The 27,218-nt window shown below is 38.2% G+C and overlaps 2 protein-coding genes across 2 annotated transcripts; one reads left to right on the top strand and one right to left on the bottom strand.

Moving 5' to 3' along the window:
- The first annotated feature begins 11,082 nt into the window (after window positions 1-11,082).
- LOC134794608 (guanine nucleotide-binding protein subunit gamma-1) lies at window positions 11,083-11,828 on the top strand. Its single transcript, XM_063766412.1, has 2 exons — window positions 11,083-11,199; window positions 11,279-11,828. Exon 2 carries the CDS (start codon window positions 11,374-11,376, stop codon window positions 11,584-11,586), a length of 213 nt encoding a protein of 70 aa, XP_063622482.1. The 5' UTR covers window positions 11,083-11,199; window positions 11,279-11,373; the 3' UTR covers window positions 11,587-11,828.
- Window positions 11,829-15,072: 3,244 nt separating this feature from the next.
- Window positions 15,073-17,149, bottom strand: LOC134794368 (DNA fragmentation factor subunit alpha). The gene is made up of 2 exons (XM_063766169.1): window positions 16,540-17,149; window positions 15,073-15,323 (listed from the first exon to the last, which is right to left on the bottom strand). Exons 1-2 carry the CDS (start codon window positions 17,016-17,018, stop codon window positions 15,209-15,211), a joined length of 594 nt encoding a protein of 197 aa, XP_063622239.1. The 5' UTR covers window positions 17,019-17,149; the 3' UTR covers window positions 15,073-15,208.
- Window positions 17,150-27,218: the final 10,069 nt, after the last annotated feature.

Below are 27,218 nucleotides of genomic sequence, written 5' to 3'. Positions count from 1 at the left end.
AAGGCGCCCTCTAGTGCCAAGGTGACGTTAGTTACCCAAAAAGGATCAGATCCTTACGATTTCTTAGAAAGGTTTTCTGATCTCAACAAAATGGTAAGGGTAATGGCCTATATAATGAGGTTTTGCTCTAATTTAAAAACTAATGACACAAATAATCTTGAGCATCTCTCCGCTAAGGAGCTTCAATTAGCTTTACTTCAGATTATAAAACGTGAGCAAGGCATTTACTTCAAACATGAAATTGACAGTCTCAAGGCTAACTTAGATAATGTTAAAGGTTCGCTCAACTCCTTACATCCTTTTCTTGACAATCATGGTCTGCTGAGAGTTGGTGGCAGAATAAAAAACGCAAATGTGTCATACTCACAAAAACATCCTGCGATACTACCGAGGGAATCTCGCATAACAAAGCTTATTGTAAAGCACGAGCACCTTAGGCTGCTACATTCTCCGCCCAAGTTATTATTGTCAAGCTTAAATGATAAATATTGGATTGTAAATGGTCTTAGCTATGTAAAAAGTATAGTTAACAAATGCTTACCTTGTTTCAGAATGAAAGCTCAGTGTGCAAAACAGCTGATGGGTTCTTTGCCACCTGAAAGGGTCACGGCCTGCCGAGTATTCCAAAGGTCGGCATCGACTTTGCAGGTCCGATAGCAGTAAAGAATTCTCGCGTAAGAAGAGCTTTACAGACAAAAGGCTATATATGCGTATTTGTCTGTTTTGTGACAAAAGCTATACATCTGGAGCTCGCTTCAGACTTAACCACTGATGCTTTCCTTGCATGTTTCAAGCGATTCATAGCGCGAAGAGGCCTTCCTACCGACGTATTTTGTGACAATGGTGGATGCTTTAAGGGGGCAAAGAACCAATTAGCTGAGCTGTACAATTTAAATGCATCACAGGATCATCAGACTCTGGTGCAATCCTATGCGGCACAGCAACGTATTGCCTTTCACTTTGTGCCAAGCTATTCACCAGTGTTTGCTGGTCTTGCCGAAGCTGCTGTTAAAAGCACTAAGTACCACTTAAAGCGCATATTGCAAGCTTATGTACTGACGTATGAACAACTTAATACTATTTTATGTCAAATTGAAGGGACCCTGAATTCTAGGCCACTTTTGCCTGTAACTGCTGATGACATTAACGATTACAGCTACCTTACGCCTGGCCACTTTCTGATTGGTACTTCTATGACATCCTTCCCGGAAGCGGACTTGGCCGAGTTACCTAATAATAGATTAAAGTTCTGGGAGATCTGTAACAAGGTTAAAGGCCACTTTTGGAAGGTATGGCATAAGTATTATTTGAATGTATTACAATGTCGTCCCAAGTGGCGCGATAGCCAACCAAATGTTAAAGTTGGTTCGTTAGTTATTATGAGAGAGCCTAACTCTCCCCCCATGACATGGCCCATGGCCAGAATTGTTAAAGTATATCCTGGTGATGATAATAAGGTACGCGTTGTAGACCTCTTGGCACCTAATAAAAAGGTGTACAAACGATCTTTAAGCGGTTTTGCTGTGTTACCCATTGAATAATTTTCTATTGTATAAGTAAGCTTTTATGCATTGTGTTTTTAATACAGCTTTAAGTTTGGACACTAAGTATGTCTAAATATGTGTGTAAGCTTAGTTTATAGTTTGACAAGGTTCTTGTTTCTTTGATTATAACTCTTAAGTGTTTGGCAGGTAAACTGCTGCCTTGTTAACACTACTTAGAAGTTAAAGAGAGTACATTTAGTTCTCTTTCTTGCGTTTATCAACATATGCGTTGTATTTGTTGTTATTTAGCTAATATTTCTTAGGATGATCTCAATAATATTGATTTTCTCTTGTTTTTTTCTGTAGGATTTGAATAACGTTTAATAAGATGTTACTCTTTATTGTTTAGCTTTCATTGTAAACATAAGTTTCTTTAATTGGATTATACCATGATGCTGGGTAATGAGGTTATACCTATTTTAGTAGCAAATTATGGACTTATTACTATTTAAGGCGAAGGTTTCGGCCCGCCCCAGCATGTTGGCAAGTCCAACAGAAGACTAATTCCTTTTCATAGTTATCTATGGTATTGTTCTATCCTTGAATTATATTACCATGGGAACGAGAATATTTATACTTCACATTACACCAAAATATGTAACTTGTGCTTTTGATAATATAATTATTTGTGACTATACAAGACGGTTTTAATTATCTTCGCCTCAACTGAACCGGCATTATCCACCTCACCGCTGAACAGTGCATAGTTATAGAGAATCATACTGTATTTTCGCTGTACTAGTATTATGGCCTGAAAAGGGATGGATATAGTTTTTTTCTCTTCTGTAAAACGCTTCACACAACCTTAGGCACTTAATTTAGTTGTTCTAAAAGCTGTTGCTAATAGGCGCACTGGACCACGAACATGGTGGATCGTCAGGAATGTGGTCCGCCGTAACGTCTGTCAAGAACACGGGTATGAGTGAGAGAGATAGAGAGACAGATATGTTGACAGAACCAGAGGGTCTACCGCGAACCAAGTTCGACGTGTTGCCTCTCTGTCACACTTACGTACGAATTTACAAGTGCGACAGAGAGACAAAATGTCGAAAGTGGTTTGGGGTAGGCCCTCAGGGCAGTGGGGGATTTACAGTATTTGCCGTCCTAGGCCCCAGGCCCTGTAGCAAGCACTAGACGCCCCTTTCTCAGCACCCATCATATAGACTGCCACCCTAGGCCCGGGCCTACTCGGCCTTAGAGCAAATCCGCCACTGCCTCAGGGTCGCGTGGATCCGCTACGCCCGTTTGTTATAGTTTTTAACTAGGACGCTTATCACTGGAGCATAAATTAAATTAAAAAAATAAATATCATTTATTATCAGGCGACTAAGGCCCATAGATACAAACTAACATACGTACAATAGTAAAAATCTTACAAGCTAAAAATTATTTCGGCGTCACCGAAAACCATAAACACCGAAGTTCGCAAATTGCGAGCATCTTTCTCTGTCACTGTAATTACTCCTTTATAGGAGTAAAAGAGAAAGATGCCCGTAATTTGCGAACTTCGGTGTTCACGGTGGTAGGCCATCTGTGCGAAAAGAGAAGAGTCGTGAAATGTAAAGAAACTAGTGATGTGCCGTTCCCAGTAAATTTTCCAAAGAGGGTAAGCCCTCATTCGCACGAGCGCTTTTTCAACGCGCGTTAAAAAAGCGCGTTAGAATGAAACAAATGGAAACATGTGTATTTGTTCACACGATGGTGGTGGCGCTTTTTATCAAGCCTTGTTTTTTTTTTCGACTTTAAGCGTTGGTCGTTAAATCGAATTCGTGTGAACGGATTCAACCCCTTTTGTAACGCGCGTTGAAAAAGCGCTCGTGCTTATGAGGGCTAAATTCCCAGTAACGTTTCTGGTATCGTCCCAAAAGTCAGTAAATTACGATAAACTTCTATTTTTCTTTTATTATCTATGTGTTTTTTATTATTATAACAATTTATAAATGTGTCTGTAATGTTTAAGGACTTTGGATTTCAATTTTTGCAATTATTTATTCTGTATTGGCTCTCATTTCACCAATTTAAACATGCCGAAATAAATACATACCTATTTATGAAAACTTACGTTTAAGTACGTAATAAGAATTGTGTAAAACCATAAAGGAAGTGGTAAAACTGGTTCACATCGTGCCGATATCATGGTCACCCTAATGAGTTTGACAATGTCTAACTTGTATTTTTATCGTAAAATGTAATAACTGTGGCTTCCTTGTGAAACGATATTACACAATTAGAAATTATTTCACTCCCACAACCTTTAACGCAACATTTATTCACCATTTTTAAGAAATTTTGCATTCACGTGTTTTGTAAATATGTCATCAGGTTAGGGATACCAATTAATATTCAAACTTACTACTACAATGTCTACCATATCAAAATTAGTGTTTTTTATTGTGGTGCACATGCTTGGTTACATCAGTTAATAATATTGACATCATAATTATTTACAAATTTCCTAAAAGATATCAGAACCGTACTCTGAATATAGCACTTAAATAATATAAGAAGGTATTTAATTTTAGTAGTATATTGATATAAATACTACCACAATGGTATATTTTTAACATTGGCAACATGTGCGAGTGAGACACCGCGGCCCACCTTTGCTATCTCAAGTGGACCGTTTTCTCTGTACTGGTACGAACGTCTTTCTGGCTCTGTGATAAGGTTCAATTTAGTATGGCAAATAAAGTGACAATTCACTCCTTATAACTCCATGGCCTGGACACAGTGACCAGCGACTGCTTTTTTTGTGAAGGGATTGGTGTCGTGGCCGAAAGGGCCACGTCACCACCAAGGACGAAAGGGAAAGGAAATTTACAGAGATAAGGAATAGAGAAAAGCAAAGAATAGAGAAGAGAAGTTAACTCGTAGCAAAAGAATAACGCCATTTCAGAATGTTATGAGATAGTTGCAGGAGTTACCTACTAATAATTATTTAGCCCCTGGCCCCTGTACACATTGGGCCAGCGTGGGCCAGTCTGGGGGACGCATTTATGAGTTAGAGGGAGCAAGTTATATTGCTATCTCATTCTACCCCATGGCTGCGTCCCTTGGACTGGCCGGCGCTGGCCCAATATGTACAGGGGTCTTAAGATAGTTTCCGTACGTGCGTTAAGGACGCAGCTATAGGTTAAAGCAAGCAAGAGATAATATTTTGACCGCACCAAGGTAGCGGTGCGGTGCGGTAGTCTGTTACGGCTTTTGTACACGACGTTCCATCTGTTCTCTTTCTGGCAACTCTGACAGCTTCCGTTTTTCGTTCCGTTCCGCCCAGCTCATGTTCCGCCACCATAGCTGCCGGCTGTACAGTACTTTGTAAAATGAGCATTACGTTCAAAATGCAATAACTTTCATAGTTTTACTAACACGTGTATTCGTTTTAATAAAAAAAAATATTTTTATATTAATAAATATTTTCTAATTTTACTAATTCTAATTCTGTACGAATGGTACGAATGGATGGCATTGGAACGTGAATCAGCGTAGGTTGAGTTTTCTTAAATGTCAATATACGTCAGGGATGCCAACTTAGTGGTTTTACCACTAAATCTAGGGGGAAATAAACCAGCTAGGGGTTTTTTTTTGGGGCTAAATATTTTTAGTGGTTTTTTAAGAGCGCTCTTACAAGAAAAGTCGAAATAACGCAAAATTGATGATACTAGTCGACGAAATTTAGGACTTTGTGCTCATTATTAGAAACAATGAGTACTTGTTCCAGTAAAAGCGTCTTCTTATCTTTTTAAATATCGTTGTAAATATTAGAAAAAGGACTTATTAAATTAGTAATGATTTTTTTTCTGATGGTCGTTTCCGAAAAACCCCGTGAAGCACTGAATGGCAAGCTCTTATTTGGAAATGTTGAGAAGTTTACTCTGCTAAACCTGGCTATTTTGTATTACTAATACCCTGTACTTTAGGCATATCAAACGATATTTTTCCTACACACCTTTGAGAAAGAGAAAATCAAAGTAAAACGAACTCAATTTTCTCTCCGAAACAAGTGTCAATTCCTACGAAAATCTACTTAATATCGAAGTCATTTTCATACTCAAGCAATCTGCAACGTTTGCTTATACTGTTGGTATACAATAGTGTTTATGAAATTCTACTATAATTTTTTGGCAATTTTTTGAAAACTACTCTATATTACCGATGACGCGCGCTGCGCCAGCTCAGTGCCGCGGCAGAGCTTGTAGAGGCAGGACGTGTGTCGGTCGGCTCCGCACATTTTCAATGGCGACAACGAGATTTTTTATCATTGTGTGCGGCGGGCGTCGTGTAAAACGCTATACTGTGTGCGTGTAAACCGCAACGAGAGACTTTGATCCTAGCACTGTTTTTATAGTATTATAATTTATAATGGTACAGTTTAATAAACTACCGGACAGGATTAAAAATATTTGAAACGACCTGACATTCTATATGTATTAATTTTGACTCAATATAGTACTCAGGGTCTGATGATGGAGCCGGAAGGTGGTCACCGGTACCAATCAACCATGCAACTAAACCACTTCGTGTTTGGGCTCGTTTGATTCGGCTCAACGAGATCTTTGACTTAAGATAGTACTCAGGGTCTGATGATGGAGCCGGAAGGTGGTCACCAGTACCAATCAACCATGCAACTAAACCACTTCGTGTTTAGGCTCGTTTTATTCGTCTCAACAAGATCTTTGACACAAGATAGTACTCATGGTCTGATGATGGAGCCGGAAGGTGGTCACCGGTACCAATCAACCATGCAACTAAACCACTTCGTGTTTGGGCTCGTTTGATTCGTCTCAACAAGATCTTTGACACAAGATAGTACTCAGGGTCTGAAGATGGAGCCGGAAGGTGGTCACCGGTACCAATCAACCATGCAACTAAACCACTTCGTGTTTAGGCTCGTTTTATTCGTCTCAACAAGATCTTTGACACAAGATAGTACTCAGGGTCTGATGATGGAGCCGGAAGGTGGTCACCGGTACCAATCAACCATGCAACTAAACCACTTCGTGTTTGGGCTCGTTTGATTCGTCTCAACAAGATCTTTGACACAAGATAGTACTTAAGGTCTGATGATGGAGCCGGAATGTGGTCACCGGTACCAATCAACCATGCAACTAAACCACTTCGTGTTTGGGCTCGTTTTATTCGTCTCAACAAGATCTTTGACACAAGATAGTACTCAGGGTCTGATGACGGAGCCGGAAGGTGGTCACCAGTACCAAACAACCATGCAACTAAACCACTTCGTGTTTGGGCTCGTTTGATTCGTCTCAACAAGATCTTTGACACAAGATAGTACTCAAGGTCTGATGATGGAGCCGGAATGTGGTCACCGGTACCAATCAACCATGCAACTAAATCACTTCGTGTTTAGGCACGGTTTATTCATCTCAACAAGATCTTTGACACAAGGTAGTACTCAGGGTCTGATGATGGAGCTCGAAGGTGGCCACGGGTACCAGTCTACCATGTAACTGAACCACTTCGTGTTTGGGCTCGTTTGATTTGTCGCAACAAGATCTTTGACACAAGGTAGTACTCAGGGTCTGATGATGGAGCCGGAAGGTGGTCACCGGTACCAATCAACCATGCAACTAAACCACTTCGTGCTTGGGCTCGTTCGATTCGTCGCAAGAAGATCTTTGACAAAAGTTAGTACTCAGCAGGGTCTGATGATGGAGCTCGAAGGTGGCGGCGGGTACCAGTCTATCACGTAACTGAACCACTTCGTGTTTGGGCTACGTGTTTCGGCTTCGTGTTTGGGCATCGTGTTTGGGCTTCGTGTCTGGTGTATCACCTAGTGTCAAAGATCTTGTTGAGACGAATCAAACGAGCCTAAACACGAAGTGGTTTAGTTGCATGGTTGATTGGTACCGGTGACCACCTTCCAGCTCCATCATCAGACTCTGAGTATCACCTAGTGTCAAAGATCTTGTTGAGACGAATCAAACGAGCCTAAACACGAAGTGGTTTAGTTGCATAGTTGATTGGTACCGGTGACCACCTTCCAGCTCCATCATCAGACTCTGAGTATCACCTAGTGTCAAAGATCTTGTTGAGACGAATCAAACGAGCCTAAACACGATGTGGTTTAGTTGCATGGTTGATTGGTAATGGTGACCACCTTCCAGCTCCATCATCAGACCCTGAGTACTGTCTTGTGTCAAAGATCTTATTGAGACGAATCAAACGAGCCCAAACACGAAGTTGTTTAGTTACACGATAGACTGGTACCCGTGGCCACCTTCCAGCTCCATCATCAGACCCTGTGTATCTTCAGTGTCAAAGATCTTGTTGAGACGAATCAAACGAGCCCAAACACGAAGTGGTTTAGTTACATGATAGACTGGTACCCGTGGCCACCTTCCAGCTCCATCATCAGACCCTGTGTATCTTCAGTGTCAAAGATCTTGTTGAGACGAATCAAACGAGCCTAATCATGTTACTACATGGTTGATTGGTATCAGTGACCACCTTAATCATTATCATTATCATCAGATCCTCAATACTAGTTCGTTTTTAAACCCTCGTTGATACAAACTTTACAACCTATAGGTACCAAATGCTATGACGAAACATGTAAATAAGCGAGTACCTATAATTTCTTTCGAGTAATACTTATACCTTCATAAGTACGAGTATGGGGCTATTCATAAATTACGTCGTTTCAAATCGAAGGAGGGGGGGGGGGGGGTCTGGACATCGGATGATGGTAGTATGACGTAGGAGGAAACAGAGTCATCCGAAGCATGATTTTTGGATGATTTGAGGGGTGGGGTGGTCAAAAATCGCCAAAAATAGATGACGTAATTTATGAACAGCCCCTATGTACATTTGCACTGCATTTAGTATTTTCGTACTTACTAAATAACAGTTTTAGGACTTTAAAAGTTAAGCACAGTTAGTGTTGTTATGGTTGATTTCAATATGCTTCGCGAAGAATCAAGAATGTTTAATCCATCATTGTAGTGCGAGTGTGGTAGAAGGGATCGGCATACTGAGCTCGCACGGCCTGCCGCAGCGCGTAAAATACCTAAACTCGCTCAACGCCGAAATGTAATAGCGCTCTTAAGGGATTTTTCTATACCATGTTTGTGTGATATGGAAAAAGTGTTCACGATGTGAGAAGCTACATACTATACTGGGAATGAAACGTTATCGATACCATAGGGCGTGGTATACACTATATACCACTCTGTGTTGCTTGAACTCGCAAGTTCAACTGAGAAGGAAATACAGGGCTGAACGTTCCGATTTACGCTACACAGTGATTTGTAACGTGGTTGTATGATTTTTCGTCGCTTTAAAGGCGGTTTAGACCATACTTTTGGTCGGGCCCCCTTGTCGGGTCGGGAGGTGTTAGGCCGGCCACATACATACGGAATTTTTACCCGGTTTCCTTACGAAATGACCTGTGTGAACGGGACGTGGGACGTCGCTATACACATTCGTAGAGCTGTCTCGTTTGCACATGTCATTTCAAACGGAAGACGAATGGAAACTCCGTATGTATCATAATCATAATCTTTATTGTATAAGCAATAATTAAAAGCAAGCAAGTACGGCGGAGCAGGGAGAGGCAAGGTACTTCTATACGTGCGGTAGTCTATTACGGCTATAAGTTTTATCTAGGTGTTGTGCTCCTCCAAAAGTGTCGTGTAATTCGTGTAATCTTGCGTGACATTTACTCCAACAAATAAGATGTTATAGTTAATAGTAGATTGTTAACCAAGGGATGAAAGCACTCATTTCTGCCGAGATAATTTGGCTGAGGCTGAAATGACGCCTTTCACCCGAGTTAAACACTCTACTTTTCATTTCGAATACGAGGAAAGTAAAATGCATGTGTTTTTTTAAAAACATGACAAAGTATACATTTTTATAGTATTTGTTGAGGGTACTTTCAATTAATTATTTGGGCAAAAGTATCGTTATTTATGGAATGGGGAGTCAAATATCAGAATGGAAATTGTATAACAAATCCCAAATTTTATACCCAAATTTCAATTGCTCATCGTAAAAAAAAATATAAAATCTTACTTGGATTGGAATTTAAAATGCTCTAGTGCAGAAACGTATCATTTTCTGCACACCTTTTAGAACAATAATCTTTCAGAGCATGAGAAATGAAAAAACTATTTAACGTTCATAATTATGTAGGTTGTAACGTAATACGTTACATGTTTCGTAAAAATAGACCTTAAGAACTACTACTACTACTAATTAAAATATATTTACAATCCTAAACTAAAGTACATACTAAATTATACAAAGATACTGTCTTAAAACTAGGTAATTTAGATTATAAATCATCATCACGCTGGTTAATTTAAATATGTCGCGCCATAGTTATAACATTCACTCACAATAATGTTCACATTCGCGAGTGCATGAATGTATGCACTGAACGGAGCGCTGTGTCATCGCGCACGGCCGCTGGCTCGTTCATTTTACCATTGCAGTTGAGTGGAACGCACGTCGCTTAATTATCGATCTCTGCTACGGATCAAATATCGAAACCGTAATCGAATTTTAACTTCGTCCCTACGTGTTCCTCAACCATAATAAAATCACTGTGGTGTTTAATTATGTTTTTAAGTGTACCCCGAATTGGGCAAGTGGATACATTTTATATGCTAGTTGCTTAGAATGTTGTAGTGCTATTTTATTGCTTTGGAATTTTAACTTGCATATCGAAATCAGATCCATTTCATAGTAATTGCCATTTAACTAAAGATTTATCACTTCTTCACTATAGTTTTGTTCATAGTCATCATGGCCTTTTGTCAATCGACCCTCCATTTTGTATTAAAAATATAATTGCATTTAAATTTCTCTCTTTCGTTAAATTACTTAGCCTTTTTGTAATCTCCGTATCTGAATTGTGAACTTCCACGGCAACACAACTACCATAGTGCTTTCCCGCTTGCCGTTGGTGTTCACAAAGGTTTATGGACCGTTTCTAACGCATTGTCTGACGGCGCGTTCCAGGGTCCAAAGTCCAGAGTGACTTTTGTTGGCTTTCTGCTTGCCGCCCGCTTGCCGTTTTGCTACTGGCGTGCTTCTGGCCCTTTCCCCGACTCAGTGCCACGCAGTTCTGAGCTGCGCTGAACTCAGCGCCGACCAGAAACACCAGCGCCTACCACCTCGGCACCGTCAGGGGAGTACTTCGGCTGCAAACGATTAGCGGAATCCGATCTTTACCAAGTATTAGCGCGAACCACGACATTTACCCGTTTTTTACCACCTGAGCTAACTGAAGCAATAAATAATTATTTTTGTACCGTTCTTCTGCCTACTCATTTATAATTCCCATCCCTACGGGACATCTAGTAGGTTAGAACGCTCTAGAACGCGACAAGGTATGATCAAAAAATGTCGAACCGGTTGAAAATCATAATAATGTACTATTCTGGAAAATGTATAAATAAAGAATTAATTAAACGTATAATTTCTTTTATTTTTTATTTAGTGGGTTTTCCAAAATAATAGTACAGTTTTAGGGGTTTTTAAGTTGAGCTCTAGGGGTAAAAAAAAATTGGAGTTGGCAACCCTGATACACGTCACATACAAGTGAAATTATCCTCAGCCTCCATTTTATTATTTGCAAATATTATTACTAAATTCGTAATAATATCCATTTAAATAAACTGTTTTTATCGTAAGTGTTTAGTGTCAAAGCAAAAAGTCTGTGGGTTCTCTTAGTTACATTAGAATTATAAGTCGTATTGTTGTTTCAGTGAGGTGAGACATCGCAAGTAGCGAGGCTACGCCCAAATTTCTGTCGTGGATTGTTTAATTTATCTTCAACATAGGCCTATCAGACACCGCCGTTATGGATATGATGGTATCGACATTGCAACAGCAGCGAGCCGTGACTGAGCAGCTGCGGAGAGAGGCAGCTATTAAGCGCATTCCCGTGTCGTCGGCGGTGGCCGACATCGTGCGCTATATCAACGAGCACGAGCAGGAGGACTGCCTGCTCGTCGGCTTCTCCAGTCAAAAAGTCAACCCTTTCCGCGAAAAAAGCTCATGTACTGTTCTTTAAGAAAGTATTTTCCGTGTAACTTGCTGTAATTTGCTGTAATGAAAATAAATGTGTTGAATATCTCATCAAAGCTAAGTCGTTGATCTACAGATCTACACATTTCAACTATTTATTTAAGTTCAAGTGGTACGTGTTAACTATGTTTCTAATCCATCATAAAACAGATTTTATGCTTACAAAACAATTTTGTACTTCAGATAATGTAAATCACTGTCTCTTATGGTCATAAAAATATTTTAAAATGTATTTGTTTTTATTGTGTCACTACTGAAACCTTTTAAGGGGCCCACTGATAAACAGTCCGCCGGACGGTAACGGCCTGTCAGTCAGAACAAAATTTTGACAGTTCCGAACAACTGACAGGCCAATACCGTCCGGTGGACTGTTAATCAGTGGGCCCCTTTAGCCACCTACCTACCTAGACCAATTAACTATTTGCTAACATCTTTCAATTAATAAATACAACTAACTTCAAACTAAATAGTAGGTGGTTTTTAATCAACTACCTACATATGTTATTCTTTACATAAGTTACATTATCAATGCTACAACTGCCATGTATCAACCCGACTTTTGCAACTGAGCGGTAATTTTAAAAATTCATAGACTTTTAGAGAGATTTTTGTTATTAGCCGGGCCCACACAGAGTGGGCATACGAGCGAGGCAATTTCCTTGTGCACAAAACGGCCAGTGTAGGCACACTCTCTGTGGACCCGGCTTTTCAGAGGTATTTCATAACAGCCAAAGTGGCTATGTAGGCACATAGGGGCTATTCATAAATTACATCGTATGCCAAAGCGCGGATCCGCGTACGAGGAAAATATTAGAAAAAAATAATCACGGCACACGAGAGGTTTATTGAAAAACACGTTTTAATAATAAGTCACAGCAAATATGTAACAATCATGAATCTAATACGATCATTTATATTCTTCTGCTTTTCGAGTTCCGAATGCTAAAAAAAACGAACTATATTTGATGCTGACTGTACCCCTGGATAGCCTAGATCTAGCTAGATTGACCTCGGTAATTTTTGATTCAACTAACGAATTAAAAAAAACAACATAATTTGCTAAATGGTTTATTACTATTATTAGTGCGCAGTAAAAATAAGTTTAGTAACCTACCATGTACTCAATTCCACTACAGGAATCAAACTCCCAACAATTCCTAATGTTAAACACAATATTCACAGCACTCCAAAGTACAGTATAGCATAGCTTACTAGGTAGGGAATAAAACATCACATGCCAATAAACACCATCACAATGGTTAAAATCAAAACCGAATAGCCACATTAAAACATTTACTGGATTGCACATAAGAACCATACGGTTAGGTTTATAAATAGCAAGATTTTTCTGAAAAGATATTAACATACTACAACATAAAATTTTGAATGTTCAACAATAATATACTTAGTTTGAGGTAAGAGATTATTAAGTTCCCCCTTTTAGGTAAGTAGGGACGACGCGCCGACATTGATATATATCCAGGGACATGTATTTTTAGAATAAGTAGGCGCACTAGCCTACCTGGCATTATTTGGTACAAATTTTTTTTTAAATTAACTGTTGCAGTTATGGTGTTAGTTCCATTAAAATGACTAGTTATTATTGACCAGTAAATATTTCGAAATTAAACTTTCGTGAGACATATTATTAGTAAATATTTAAAAAAACCTGCTATATGACTCTTGCACTAAGTAGGTATACAATTGAATTTAGAAATATGGACTTACTTAATTCTTTCTTTGCAACAATGCTCATATCTACCAAACATACATATGTTATACATTTATCTGTGATCATTATTGAGATAAAATTCCTACAGAATACAGTTAATACTGGTAACGTTGAATAATTGGGTGACATTGGTAAATGTTGGAGTGTATTTTTTTGTAATGTTGTAAGCCACCACTGAATTTAATAATATAAAAATATTGTTTAGATAACTAACTAAATAATCAAATAATTATATCACCCTAGTATTCAGAATTATCTTGATTTCCTGCAGCAGAGGTAGTGCCCACTGTCAAAGGTGTTAGACAATAGTATTAATAGGTGCACTATTTTAATCATTATACATTACAATAAGCTACATAAATATGACTGAGATGATGACAGGCCCTCTAAACTGCTGTTAGTTTCCACAAACACGACTGTATATTGACTCATTCAACTATAGGCTATGATTTATATGATATATTTTATAGAAGGATTCGGGATTGTTAAGTATGCCAAAGAAAACTATGTAAATGGATTCCATTAGTGATAACCAATCATTATTCTACCACACACTTATTTTCAGACCATATATTCCCTACACATTCTAACTTACCACAATATTATGAGCATGCTTTTGACATTTGGCAGTGGAATAACAAATGGAAACTTATAAGTATAATATTCGAAACCTTTTGAGCAATTTGGAGTTAAACAAAGAATTCTTATTCTAGGGGTAAAATATAATATTTAAAAAAAATTAACAACTATCAGTCTTTTAAATTGATGTTGACTTGTCAACCTTGTGGCAATTTGTCTCTCAAAAGTTTACAAAAAAGAAACCTTAACTATCTAGAGGGTATACATGCTTAAGTTCTAGCATATCTATTGTCAGATCTTTTACTATACAGCTACCAAAATATCTTGACAGTAAGTATTGGTAACATATTGAAGGTGTGAAAACATATAGTAATGTGAAATACTTAGAAAATATGAATAGCCAAATATAAAAACATTCTTGCTATCTTTGCCATGCCTAGCATATGCATCAAATGAGCACTTGAAAACATTATTTAACTGTACAGTCAGCAGCAGAAGTTGCTAAGCGGGCCAGTGTTCAAAATGGTCTTGATGTGACTTTATTATTAAGAGAATAAGAGTGTGTCAAGGTAATTTTGAACACCTCGCCTGCTTAGCAACTTCTGCTGCTGACTGTACCATACCTGATTTTTATGCAATAAATAACATGGACAGCCAGTTTTTTATTTATTTACATGCAGTGGATATGTTAAGCATGACAGCTCAAGTCGGCAAATAATATTCTGAGGTTATTTCCCAGTTTTGCATACATTCATAAAATAGGAATTCAATTCAAGATATCTACAATGGCAGTACTGTTTAAGGGTTACACACTAGATACATACAATATTTAGAATGTGGTTATTATGTATATCATCTCATATTCCGTATCAGCTCATATTCATAAGATTAGCGTATTATATTATAACTACCCAAGTATTACCTGCATACCTTAACTTTGTTCAACTATTACTGTTTCTTGACTTACTTACATGGTTGTTATTTGCAAATCATTACTGAGGCAATTGTTTAAAACACAAATGATTCTACTTGCATATTAAAAAACAACTTAATACAGAATCAAAACGATTTTAATTCTAATAGAAAAAAAGGCCTCTTTCATTTGGTGTATTCAATAAGTTACTTAATTTCTAACTAAATGATTAGGTATTTTGATTGTATATGCTTTATGATAATATTGATAATGTTTAAAACTTGGCAATGAGGAACAAAACTAAGTTTGTAAACTTTTGAGCATTACCATTCCAAATGCAAATGAGTGAAGGGTTACAGGTATTGTACAAGGGTGGGGCGGGCCCTACACTCTCTCCTGCTTGGGCGGTGACACATCCTCGGAGCCATTGGAAACACTCTGGTGGTAAAGTTTCAATAGCTCCATGGCATCCTGTGCTTGGCGCTTCTCCAATAAGATCCTGAAATAGATACAATGAACATGTTAGCAACTGAATTTTTTACTTATTTGATAATGATTACACTAAGTGTAATTAACAGGTTTATAATAGAAAAAATCATATAAAGTGACCCATCTTTATTGCCCTTCAGTAATATATAAAAAATAAACTTGCCAAATGCAATAAATATATTCAATTTTTAATTTTTAATTAAGACCACCAGTCTGGCCTAGTGGATAGTGACCCTGCCTGCGAAGCCGATGGTCCTGGGTTCGAATCCCAGTAAGGGCATTTATTTGTGTGATGAACACTAGTATTTGTTCCTGAGTCATGGGTGTTTTCTATGTATATAAGTATGTATTTATCTATATAAGTATGTATATCGTCACCTAGCACCCATAGTACAAGCTTTGCTTAGTTTGGGGCTAGGTTGATCTGTGTAAGATGTCCCCTAATATTTATTTATTATTTATTAGGTAGATAGGTCAAAATTATACATAAGTTATATTATTATTATAGTTTTTAGTGTAAATATTATCATTCAAGAATGAAATATTGACGACCGGTCTGGTCTAGTGGATAGTGACCCTGTCTGCTAAGCCGATGGTCCTGGGTTCGAATCCCAGTAAGGGCATTTATTTGTGTGATGAACACTAATATTTGTTCCTGAGTCATGGTTGTTTTCTATGTATATAAGTATGTATTTATCTATACAAGTATGTATATCGTCGCCTAGTACCCACAGTACAAGCTTTGCTTAGTTTGGGGCTAGGTTTGATCTGTGTAAGATGTCCCCTAATATTTTTTTTTTTTTTTTTTTTTTTTTATTATAGCATGGAATATCAGAGGATCTAGCCTTGCAATAATAATTATTTCTTTGATATTTTTTTTTCTATATAGCCTATATTATGTTTCACTGCTGGGTAAAAAGCCCTCCATGTCTTCCGCCACTTGTTCTGGATCTCATTATTGCTTTAAGAAATATACCTTATCTTATTAAATTTCATCTATTTTGTGGCATGTATCCTGCTAACTTGAAATCTTAAACAATTTTAATTTAACTGAGAGCCAGGAGTGACTGATTATGCTGCCAACTGTGGCAATGGTTTATAGCTACATTATGGCTCCAGGCAACAAGAGGTTAAAGAAGTGTTGGAGCTCCTCACAGTAACAGTTCAACTTATATTTTACACAAGCTTTTTAGTAAAGTTAAATATTGTAAGCAATTACTACATACCTTCCAGAGGCTTCCTTAATGTGCTCCAGTATGATTCTGTTGTCACGGTCCGTGACGATATCCGCGAGGCTGTCTGGGTCCATATCGGACAGCAGCTCCAGGTCCTGGCCGCCCAGCAGCGAGATGTGGCACAGGTTGTGCTGCAGCCGCCCCACCAGGCTTGCCACCTGCTCCTTCTCCCCTAGCCCCACGTCGTCCGTCTGGTCCAACGACACCTGGCACTTCGGCATGTTCGGCGTCCACTTCTCGCTCCCGTGGAGAATCATCAACGATGTGTCATTCTCTAATGTCGAAAAATACTCCTCATCGTCAACCTCAGTCCCGTCGGACTCCAGCACCACGGTCAGGTTCTCTGATGGCAGTCCCAGCTTTTCGGGCACTTTACTGAGTAAATCTTCTAACGACGATGCTACCGTACCCTTCTTTTTGTCTCGGTTCACATCACATATTTTGTATGGTTTGTTGATATCGTTCTCCATGGCTTTCAACTTATTTTACGAGAGTAAAAACAATTTATTCATTAACTGATATAATATTGTTTATTTTCACTTTTTAATATACTTAATTTAATTTTCTTAGGTTTCTTTTATAAACGATCAGCAAACTCCCGTGATAGAATCAAATAATGAACTGATTTGACGTTTTTAAAATGTTGCCAGTATAAATAAATAAACTGCAACAAATTTTGTTATTGAAATTGAAGCCATAATTCACCAAATGTTCTAAAAAGCCTTGAAAAGATATGTTAAAAAATATTTTTAAAAGAAATAGTGAACGTAAAGATTTGCATGAAGACGTCTAACGGATGTGCTCGTGAAAACGCGACTCCGACTCCGATCAACATTACTTGCCTCTGCCGTGTATCTCACGCCCGCCTCACTCCGCACCGCCGCCCCTTCAGCGAATCACCTGAACAAGCACAGATAGACTCTTAGGTACTTACTCATAACACTAACTTCCTAAAATCTACATAAAACCATTAAAGTTATTATACTTAATAACTTAAAAATACATATAACTATCCACAAAATGTATTGTAAGCCACATTGTAACCCTCTGGTTAAAAATGTATGATGTAGATATGTATGATGAACGCGTTGTGAACCGAAATCACTAGAAAATCTCTCAATAATTGGACCAAGAAATTTCTCTTTGAGCCTCGGTAAATCAATTTTAACATAAATTTTTGGTAGGTACCTACATACCTAAGTACCTACCTACTTGAGTACGTAGCTGCTCAATTTTATATCCGAGACGGCAGTTTCTATAATGTCTATTTATTTAAACTTTACTGCACAATAGAAAAGCCACTGCACAGGTAGTTTGGTACTATGAAGTTTTCGCTACAAAGGGGAAAAATAATGCTACGGGCTTGCACTACGGTGGCGTAGCAATAGGGAGTATGACTGCAATGTTCTGCCGCCACCGCCACTAGAGTAACTTAATACATACTATGACATTGATGCATCAAGTCAAGGCGGTTTGTTTACAGGTGGCCTACTACCCTAAGCAAATTAGAAAAATCTGCGGAAATAATTCGTGTAGTTTTGAAAATTGGTACATGTATACCTTGTGGTGTCCAGATAAACATACTAAAAGTCCTCGAGGGTATGGGGTGTGCTGAGGGTGTAGGGGGGGTTGAAGGTACCTTTTTTCACATTTTTGCTCATATCTCGAATATCTGTACGAATAGCATTATAATTACTTCGGACAAAAGTTTTAACATAAAATTTACTACAAATTTGGTTATGTTTATTTTTACTCTACAATTAATACTTTAGGAGCTACAGGCTGTTAAAGTTAAATAAGAGATAAAAAATAGACGATTTAAGAAAACGTCGTTTTTTTGTAATTGTTCATCATAAATAAAAATTTTAGTTTAGAGTAAGCAAGCTAAGTGACCTGCTGATAAAATATAAAAAAAACAGGCCATGAGCATGTCGGGCCATGCTCAGTGTAGGGTTCCGTAGTTACCCGTCTGTCAAAATAGACTATTTGCCAAAACTCAAAAACAGCCATACAGATTAGGTTCGCTATATTTTTCCTTGAAAGTCTTTACTAAGCTATGTTTTCACGATTTTTTTCATATTTTTTGGACCTATGGTTCAAAAGTTAGGGGAACTAAAGGGTAAAACACAACTTTTTTTCTTTCAGATTGATTATTACAGCCAAAAAAATATTTTTTCTACTTTTTATGATTAAATTTGACACGAATATATAAATCAGTTACGCTGACAAAGTCGTAAAATATAAACTAGAAAAAAAATTTTTTTAGGGTGGCTCCCCTACATTAAAGTGGGGATAATTTTTTTTTCGCGTCAACCCTATAGTGTGGGGTGTCGTTGGATAGGTATTTTAAAATAAATAGGGGTTTTTAAGGATCATGTTTTGATCAACTTAATATTTTCGGAAATTAAAATTAAAATTAAAAAAATAAAATTAAAATTAAAATTATTTATTCAATAAAAACACGTACAAATGATCAAAGGGATGGAGTCTCCCTGTAAGCAAAATAAATGCTTGTGTTGGGAGACACCGCTCTTCCTTACATAGGTAACTAACTACAACTACATAGTAAACTATTCAACTAAACTTAACTAACTAACTAAAGTAAGCGATAATACCTTTTCTGCATGTGTGTGTGTGTGTGTGTGTGTGTGTGTGTGTGTGTGTGTGTGTGTGTGTGTGTGTGAGTGTGCGTGTGTGTGTGTGTGTGTGTGTGTGTGAGCGTGTGTGTCTGTTCTCGCGTGTGTCTGAAGGATTACCGAATTACATTCTCTGTCTCATCGTATGTTTTTGTTTTTAGCCAGTTTATTATGAGCTTTTTACACTCATGATGTGGTTTTGAGTGAATGTCTAGAAGTTTATTTATTTTATTATAGAGATGTGAGGCTTGTATCTGGTATTGCGAGCTAGCAAATTTGGTTCTAATGGTTTTAGCTAGCATGGCTATGTTCGGTACCTATTAGTCTTCTTTTTTTTTTATAGTTCGGGTTATATGGCAGAATCTTGTGCTTTTTTAAGGTTGTTTGCAGAATATATAGTTTCCGAACCGACATAAGTACACTGATTTGGTACAGTAAATCAGTAGGAAATGTAATCTTTTTAAAATACATTACTTTAACTAATGCCCTTTGTGCTCGTTCCAAGTCTATAAAACGGCTTTTTGCTGCACCTCCCCAAACGGATATGCAGTACACTAAGACAGACTGTGCCAGAGATGTATATATTTCATTGAGTATATTACGAGACTTTGTTTGTGTTGTTATTATTGTCCTTGGTACAACGTGTCTCAGTGTCCTAAATATCCAGAGCAGCTTTCGAATTCTACTGATGACCTGATCAATATGTGAGTACCAATTTAAATGCTCATCTAATTGAACTCCCAGGTACTTTATTTGGGAAGTTTTTTCAATAGATGGGCAAACACAATGAGTTATATCACAAGGTTGAGAATCGTGTATTTTTAAGTCCATATTCCCAGTGGGTTGAGTACAACTTGTGATGCTAAAACACATAAATTTAGTTTTACTGGTGTTAAGCGTCAGTAGGTTCATTCGTAACCATTTCGAGATATCAGCCATTCCAAGTTCGGCGCTGTTTCTGACATGCTCCCATGAATTACTTGTGAAGACAATCGCAGTATCATCAGCATAAGAGAACAGTTTTGCATTAGGGATAGTCATGTTACATAGGTCATTAATATAGACCAGGAATAACGTAGGACCCAAAACGCTTCCCTGCGGCACACCGTAAGAGACTTCCTCTTCCTCACCGGTGTATTGTGTGAGTTTTACCCTCTGCTTCCTTTCTGTTAGATAGTTTTTAAACAAAGAGAGTGGCGTTCCCCTAACACCGATTTTCTGAAGTTTGCATAAGAGAATAGGAATAGAGACAGTGTCGAAGGCTTTTTTCAGGTCCAGAAAGACGGCTAAGGACTTATTTTGCCTATCCAAGTTTTCAACTACAAGAGATGTGAGGGCAGTTATTGCGTCTTCCGCGGACATACCGCGCCTGAAACCGAATTGAGCATCTGAGAGTAGGTTATATTTATTTAAGAAGCCTAACAGTCGGGTATTAAGAAGCTTTTCCATAATCTTTGAAATTGCGGGTAGGACTGAAATCGGCCTATAATTACTGATGTCTTCTTTGTCCCCACTCTTATACACTGGGGTGATTAGGGACTGCTTAAGAGATTTTGGGAAAATACCTTGGCTGAAGCTAAGGTTTACCAAATGCGTTATGATAGGTATTACTTCTTTAGATATGTATTTTAAAAAACCGTTAGATATGTTATCCCAGCCAGGGGCGCTGCTAGTTTTAAGATTTGTCAGAGTATTAGAGACTTCGTCTAGCGTGGTGGGTAATAATACAAATGAGTTAGATTGTGTAGGGAGGCGATCGAGGTACAGCATCAGATCGTCTTGAGGGAAATAATCGATCTGAAAGAAAAAACGTTGTGTTTTTCACTTTAGTTCCCCTAACTTTTGAACCATAGGTCCAAAAAATATGAAGATAATCGTGAAAGTGAAGCTTAGTAAAGACTTTCAAGGAAAAATATAGCGAACCTAATCGGTTTAGCAGTTTTTGAGTTTTTGCAAATAGTCTATTTTGACGGACGGGTGACTACGGAACCCTACACTGAGCATAGTCCGACATGCTCTTGGCCGGTTTTTTATATTTTATCAGCAGGTCACTTAGCTTGCTTATCCTAAACTAAATTTTTTATTTATGATGAACAATTACGAAAAAACGACGTTTTCTTAAACCGTCTATTTTTTATCTCTTATTTAATTTTAACAGCCTATACCTCCTAAAGTATTGATCGCAGAGTAAAAATAAACATAACCAAATTTGTAGGAAATTTAATGATAAAACTTTTGTAGGAAGTAATTATAATGCTATTCGTACAGATATTCGAGATATGAGCAAAAATGTGAAAAAAGGTACCTTCAAACCCCCCCCCCCCCCTACACCCTCAGCACACCCCCTACCCTCGAGGACTTTTAGTATGTTTATCTGGACACCGCAATAAGGTATGCCTGTACCAATTTTCAAAACTACACGAATTATTTCCGCAGATTGCCCAAATTCGGCTTAATTTGACGTGTCTATACCGCGAAACGCGAAAATCTAAATTTCGTTATCCGCCTCTCTATCGATCGAATAAGCAAGATTGATAGAGAGGCAGAAACCGAACTTTCGATTATTATTAGTAAGTATAGGTACTATTACTAAAACTTCTCTGTCCGCCCTTCCGTCCGTCCGTCTGTCACCAGGCTGTATCTCATGAACCGTGATAGCTAGGCAGTTGAAATTTTCACAGATAATGTATTTCTGTTGCCGCTATAACAACAAATACTAAAAAGTACGGAACCCTCGGTGGGCGAGTCCGACTCGCACTTGTCGTGTTTCACGGTAGGCCATGTGATTGAGTTAGCGACGCCCTCTACTATACGCAGAGTTTTGCGTAATATTCCCTATTCGTAAAGCAATCCAAAAGAAATATTTTATTGGTAATGTTAACGAAATATAAAGGGAGCCAATCAATCTTGTTCAAACTTGTTCGAGAGATCGGCACACTTTATATTTCGTCAAACTTACCTACTCTAAGCCTGATTCACATTTTACCATCTGATACGGTTTTGATTTTATTCTTTATACGACGTAGAAGATGGCTCACGCTGAGGTGGTGCATGCGAAATGAAGTCGTCAAGGTCGTGTCGCCATTGTCAATAAGGTACTACTACCACGAGATCCCAAGAGAAGCAATCATGAAGCAATTGCTTGTAACGTATATTTTCACCAGATACCTACAGATGTTATAAAATTTTCGCACAATCGTAGAAGTTCAATTCAATAGGTAATCCAAATTTAAACACTCGCCCGCAGACCAGCGGGAAATGTTTCCACATGTCTCGCCACCGAGCTCTGACGCGGAGCAGCAATTACGGCTATTAGCTACGACATCATTTATTCAACCTCAAATTGGATATACAGCTGGGCAAATTTAAATGAGAGATTCGCGGTCTCGGACGGTCGTACGATGCAAGGGCGGCGGGGGTCACGACCGGTCAGAGCGCGGCGCGACGGGCGGGGATCAATAGACAACCTCCAAGGGCTCCCCCCACCCATCCCACCATTTTCTTGTACCTAGAATGCAATTTGCAACGTATCTCACCTGATCTACTTTCACCCGACCATTATTTTATCTTTAAACTTATCTTATCCTTTACCTTGCTCGGCTTTTATGCTACTCACTTAGGGCAGTTTTTCGCCATGAATGAATAATGCCCTGGGAAAAATAAAAAATAGCGCTTGTAAACTTACGATAAAAAATGTATTACGGACTAGGCACCTACATACTTAATGTTTTTAGTAAACGATGTTGCTGAAAGCTATAGCAATGATTTTTGTGTTTTCGCAAACTGGTAGTTTAGTTACTTTAATATATACCTATACAACATATATAATTATGTATATAACTACAGCTTATAAAACAAAGTCCCCCGCCGCTTCTGTGTTTGTTTGTATGTTCGCGATAAACTCAAAAACTACTGAACGGATTTTCTTGCGGTTTTCACCTATCAATAGAGTGATTCTTGAGGAAGGTTTAGGTGTATAATTTGTTAATCCGTGCGAAGCCGGGGCGGGTCGCTAGTAAATTATAAAACAAAGTCCCCCGCCGCGTTTGATACAGCCACATATTCCACAGTTAGTAAGTGTAGGCCCTAATGAATTAACTTACAAATGTTTTATTTAAAATCTACGACTTTTATTTTCCCTTCCCTAAATAATTCAGCACGCAACATACTGCCGTATTCGAACTTCAAGATATTCACAAGAGATCCATTCTAGATACGTTATAGTTTAGATATCAACTATAGATGGTCAAGCAGATCTTGTCAGTAGAAAAAGGCGGCAAATTTGAAAAAAGTAGGCGGGAAGGGATATCGTCTCATAGAAAATTTGAATTTCGTGCCTTTTTCTACTAACAAGATTAGCTTGACCATCTATAGTTCTCTTTTGCAGCGCAATTCGGGCAACGAATGTCACTCTTACGTTAGATAGAGTAAGATATCTATTAGATGTGAATTGGATCTCTAACTGCCGTATTCGAACTTCAAGATATTCACAAGAGACGACACGTACTAGATCCATTCTAGATACGTTGTAGTTTAGATATCAACTAGTTCTCTTTTGCAGCGCAATTCGGGCAACCAATGTCACTTTTACGTTAGATAGAGTAAGATATCTATTAGATGTGGGAAATCGTTCAAGAGTATCTCCAGTATATCCACACTCTACCTTCCATAATCTCCAGAATCGCGCAAATGTCAAATTTGACAGGTTAGATCTTAAACATATCGTTATCGTATCTTGGTGATGTCTAAAAGATATCTAATAGATGTCTATTTCAAAATCCGAATCGGGCCCTAAGTCATATCCTGTGGAAATCGTTCAACAGTATCTCTAGAATCGCGCAAATGTCAAATTTGACAGGTTAGATCTTAAACATATCGTTATCGTATCTTGGTGATGTCTAAAAAATGTCTAATAGATGTTTATTTCAAAATCCGAATCGGGCCCATAGACTAGGAATCCTCTAGACCGAGTTTAGAGCAATTATTTCACGCAACCGATAATACCATAAATGCGAGGGTGCGCGGGACGAGGTGAGCGAAGTCCCGTGCCGTGATTGGTCCGTTCAAAGACACGGACGTCACACAAAGACATTTTCGACTCGAACATGGTGTAAAATTACCGTATGCGTGGCAGACGGGGTAGCACGACTATGCTAAGTCTGGAGGATGTTTTGTCTGTGGCACGCAATGTATCATCCATCACCAGTCATCACTACTTTGTGTCATAGACCTATATAATAGGGACAAGACATATTGTTCTATACGTACAATTGCTTATAGAAATAGCACCCATTTTGACGGCACACACATAAATATATATCTATCTCGTTTTTACTCAGCACTGTAACCCATAGCAAAAAAAGGTGACAGTATTTCAGTACGGACATAAAGTGTTCCATGAAAATACGTAAATACCTAATGCGGCCGAAAATCCGCCATGTTTAGTCACGCAAATGTCATTGTCTGTCAGTTCAGCAGGTACTTGTCCTGTCAAAAAGTCGTGGTGAAAACAAAAATTATTAATTATCTTTCAATATTTTGCTTGTGATTGAAAATAATTGAAGCCAAATGTGAATAATTACGTCGCGAATATGCCAGTGTGTAGTGTATTAGGGTGCGGCATAAGAAAACCACCAAATCAGCCATCTTTAACCATACACAGGTACGCTATAATTTACATGAAAAATATTGGTTATTGTTAATGTTCCTGGGAAATTTAAGGATGTTTCACATTATAAATAGCAAGGTTCTTCTGTGCAGTTATAGATCATGAAGTGATTGGATTTATTTAACTATATTTTTACGCTTAAATAATGTAAACATTTCAGCTAGGGTTGTACTTTATTTATAGTCGCACTTATGACATCATTAGCGACATCACAACTGTCACAAGTTATGATTACCTATGCAATACAACGCCTATGCCTGCACGCACTGCGATTTAAATTTTTGCGACACGATTTAAAAATCGCGCTGTAATACATATTTTCTTGTCGCATGTGCGCGCACCGACATATAATCACATACGCTGCATCTCTGCGACAAAATTATCGCGCGACAAAAAATCGTAGTGCGCGCTTGGCCTTACATTGCCACTCGGAAGAGTTCAAATACCTATTAACAATGCTCTTTTAATAGGCTAAACTAAATCGTTTCATAGCACTAAAACCTACGTCTCGTTTCATTTTGCAGTTGTACGAGTATTAAAAAACACGGCTGTATGTATATCTTTTTAATTCTTTGTGAACTGCTTTTAGAACCAGGGTTAATATTCAGTATTCTCCCTCAATGAAAAGTGTATAAAAGATGCAGAACACTTGTTTGCCGCCTAGCGCGCGATGCACTTAAGGATTCTGCGAAAGGAAGGCTATTGTGCCGTAGCACCGACAAAGTGTGCTAGTAACATATCACTGTCTACAAAACCTGTTTCATTGAAAAGAATTACTTATAACACTAACCATTCTTTCGTCGACTTCGCTGTGCCACTACCATTCTATAACAAACCAAAACGAATCGTTCTCTCCTTAGAGGATATAACCAACGGAGACGACATGTCTAAAATTTTCGGTACAAAATTGTCTGCCGTTTTTTGCGGGGGAGGGGCACATCAAATGTATAGGTACGTCATGTCAGATAAACGTCAGTCCATACATATGGTTGACATGTGGTTGACCATTGGCCGCCTATTTTCGACAGAGGGGAACGCCTGTTAATGGCGGCTCCATTGTTAATGGCTACAAATATAATGACCACCAAAAAATACTTTGGTACCCTAAATAAAAAAATCATGCTAACCAAAAAAAATTACTGAACACCAAAAAAATAAGGCCTAAAAATACAAAAGTACCACCGTTTTAATTACGACTGCCCTTCAAATTGTATTCAAATACCAAATATATTGAATGACCACCAAAAATCATTAATGATCACCAAATCTTGAAGACCAAATTAATGCGATATTTTCACCTAAATAAACCACTGTGATTACCAAAAAATGTATACATATTACCAAATAAAGTAAACTGATGCCAAAATTACTAGCCCCTCCCGCTCAACCCCCCGTACCACGTACCACATACCTACCTAACCTAACCTACTTTTCTAGTAGCATTTCGTTATGCTACTAGAAAAGTAAGTTAAACTGCTATGCTATCAGTTAAGTGGGTTAAGTTAGGTTAGCACTGTGACCCTTACAGAAACGAAGTGGTACTATAAAAGTAGGTTAGGTTAGGTTTGAACTGCGACCTTTACAGAAACGAAATGCTACTATAAAATTGGGTTAGGTTAGGTTAGAACTGCGATCCTCACAGAACCGAAATGCTACTAGAAAAGTGGGTTAGGTTAGGTTTCAACTGCGACCCATACAGAAACGAAATACTACTAGAAAAGTGGGTTAGGTTAGATTTGAACTGCGACCCATACAGAAACGAAATGCTACTAGAAAAGTGGGTTAGGTTAGGTTTGAACTGCGACCCTTACAGAACCAAACTGCTATCAGAAAAGTGGGTTAGGTTAGGTTTGAATTGCGACCCTTACAGAAACCAAATGCTACTAGAAAAATGGGTTAGGTTAGGTTTGAACTGCGATCCATACAGAAAATAAATGCTACTAGAAAAGTAGGTTAGGATAGATTTGAACTGCGGCCCTTACAGAAAAGAAATGCTACTGGAAAAGTGGGTTAGGTTAGGTTTGAACTGCGACTGTTACAGAAAAGATATGCTACTACAAAAGTGGGTTAGGTTAGGTTTGAACTGCGACCCTTACAGAAAGAAATGCTACTAGAAAAGTGGGTTCGGTTAGGTTTGAACTGCGACTGTTACAGAAAAGATATGCTACTACAAAAGTGGGTTAGGTTAGGTTTGAACTGCGACCCTTACAGAAAGAAATGCTACTAGAAAAGTGGGTTCGGTTAGGTTTGAACTGCGGCCCATAAAGTAACGAAATGCTACTAGAAAAGTGGGTTAGGCTAGGTTTGAACTGCTACCCTTGCAGAAAAGAAATGCTACTAGAAAAATGGGTTAGATTAGGTTTGAA

This window comes from Cydia splendana, chromosome 10 (genome assembly GCF_910591565.1).
Source record: "Cydia splendana chromosome 10, ilCydSple1.2, whole genome shotgun sequence".
NCBI classification, from domain to species: domain Eukaryota; kingdom Metazoa; phylum Arthropoda; class Insecta; order Lepidoptera; family Tortricidae; genus Cydia; species Cydia splendana.
This window is presented reverse-complemented; position numbering and strand designations above follow the sequence as displayed.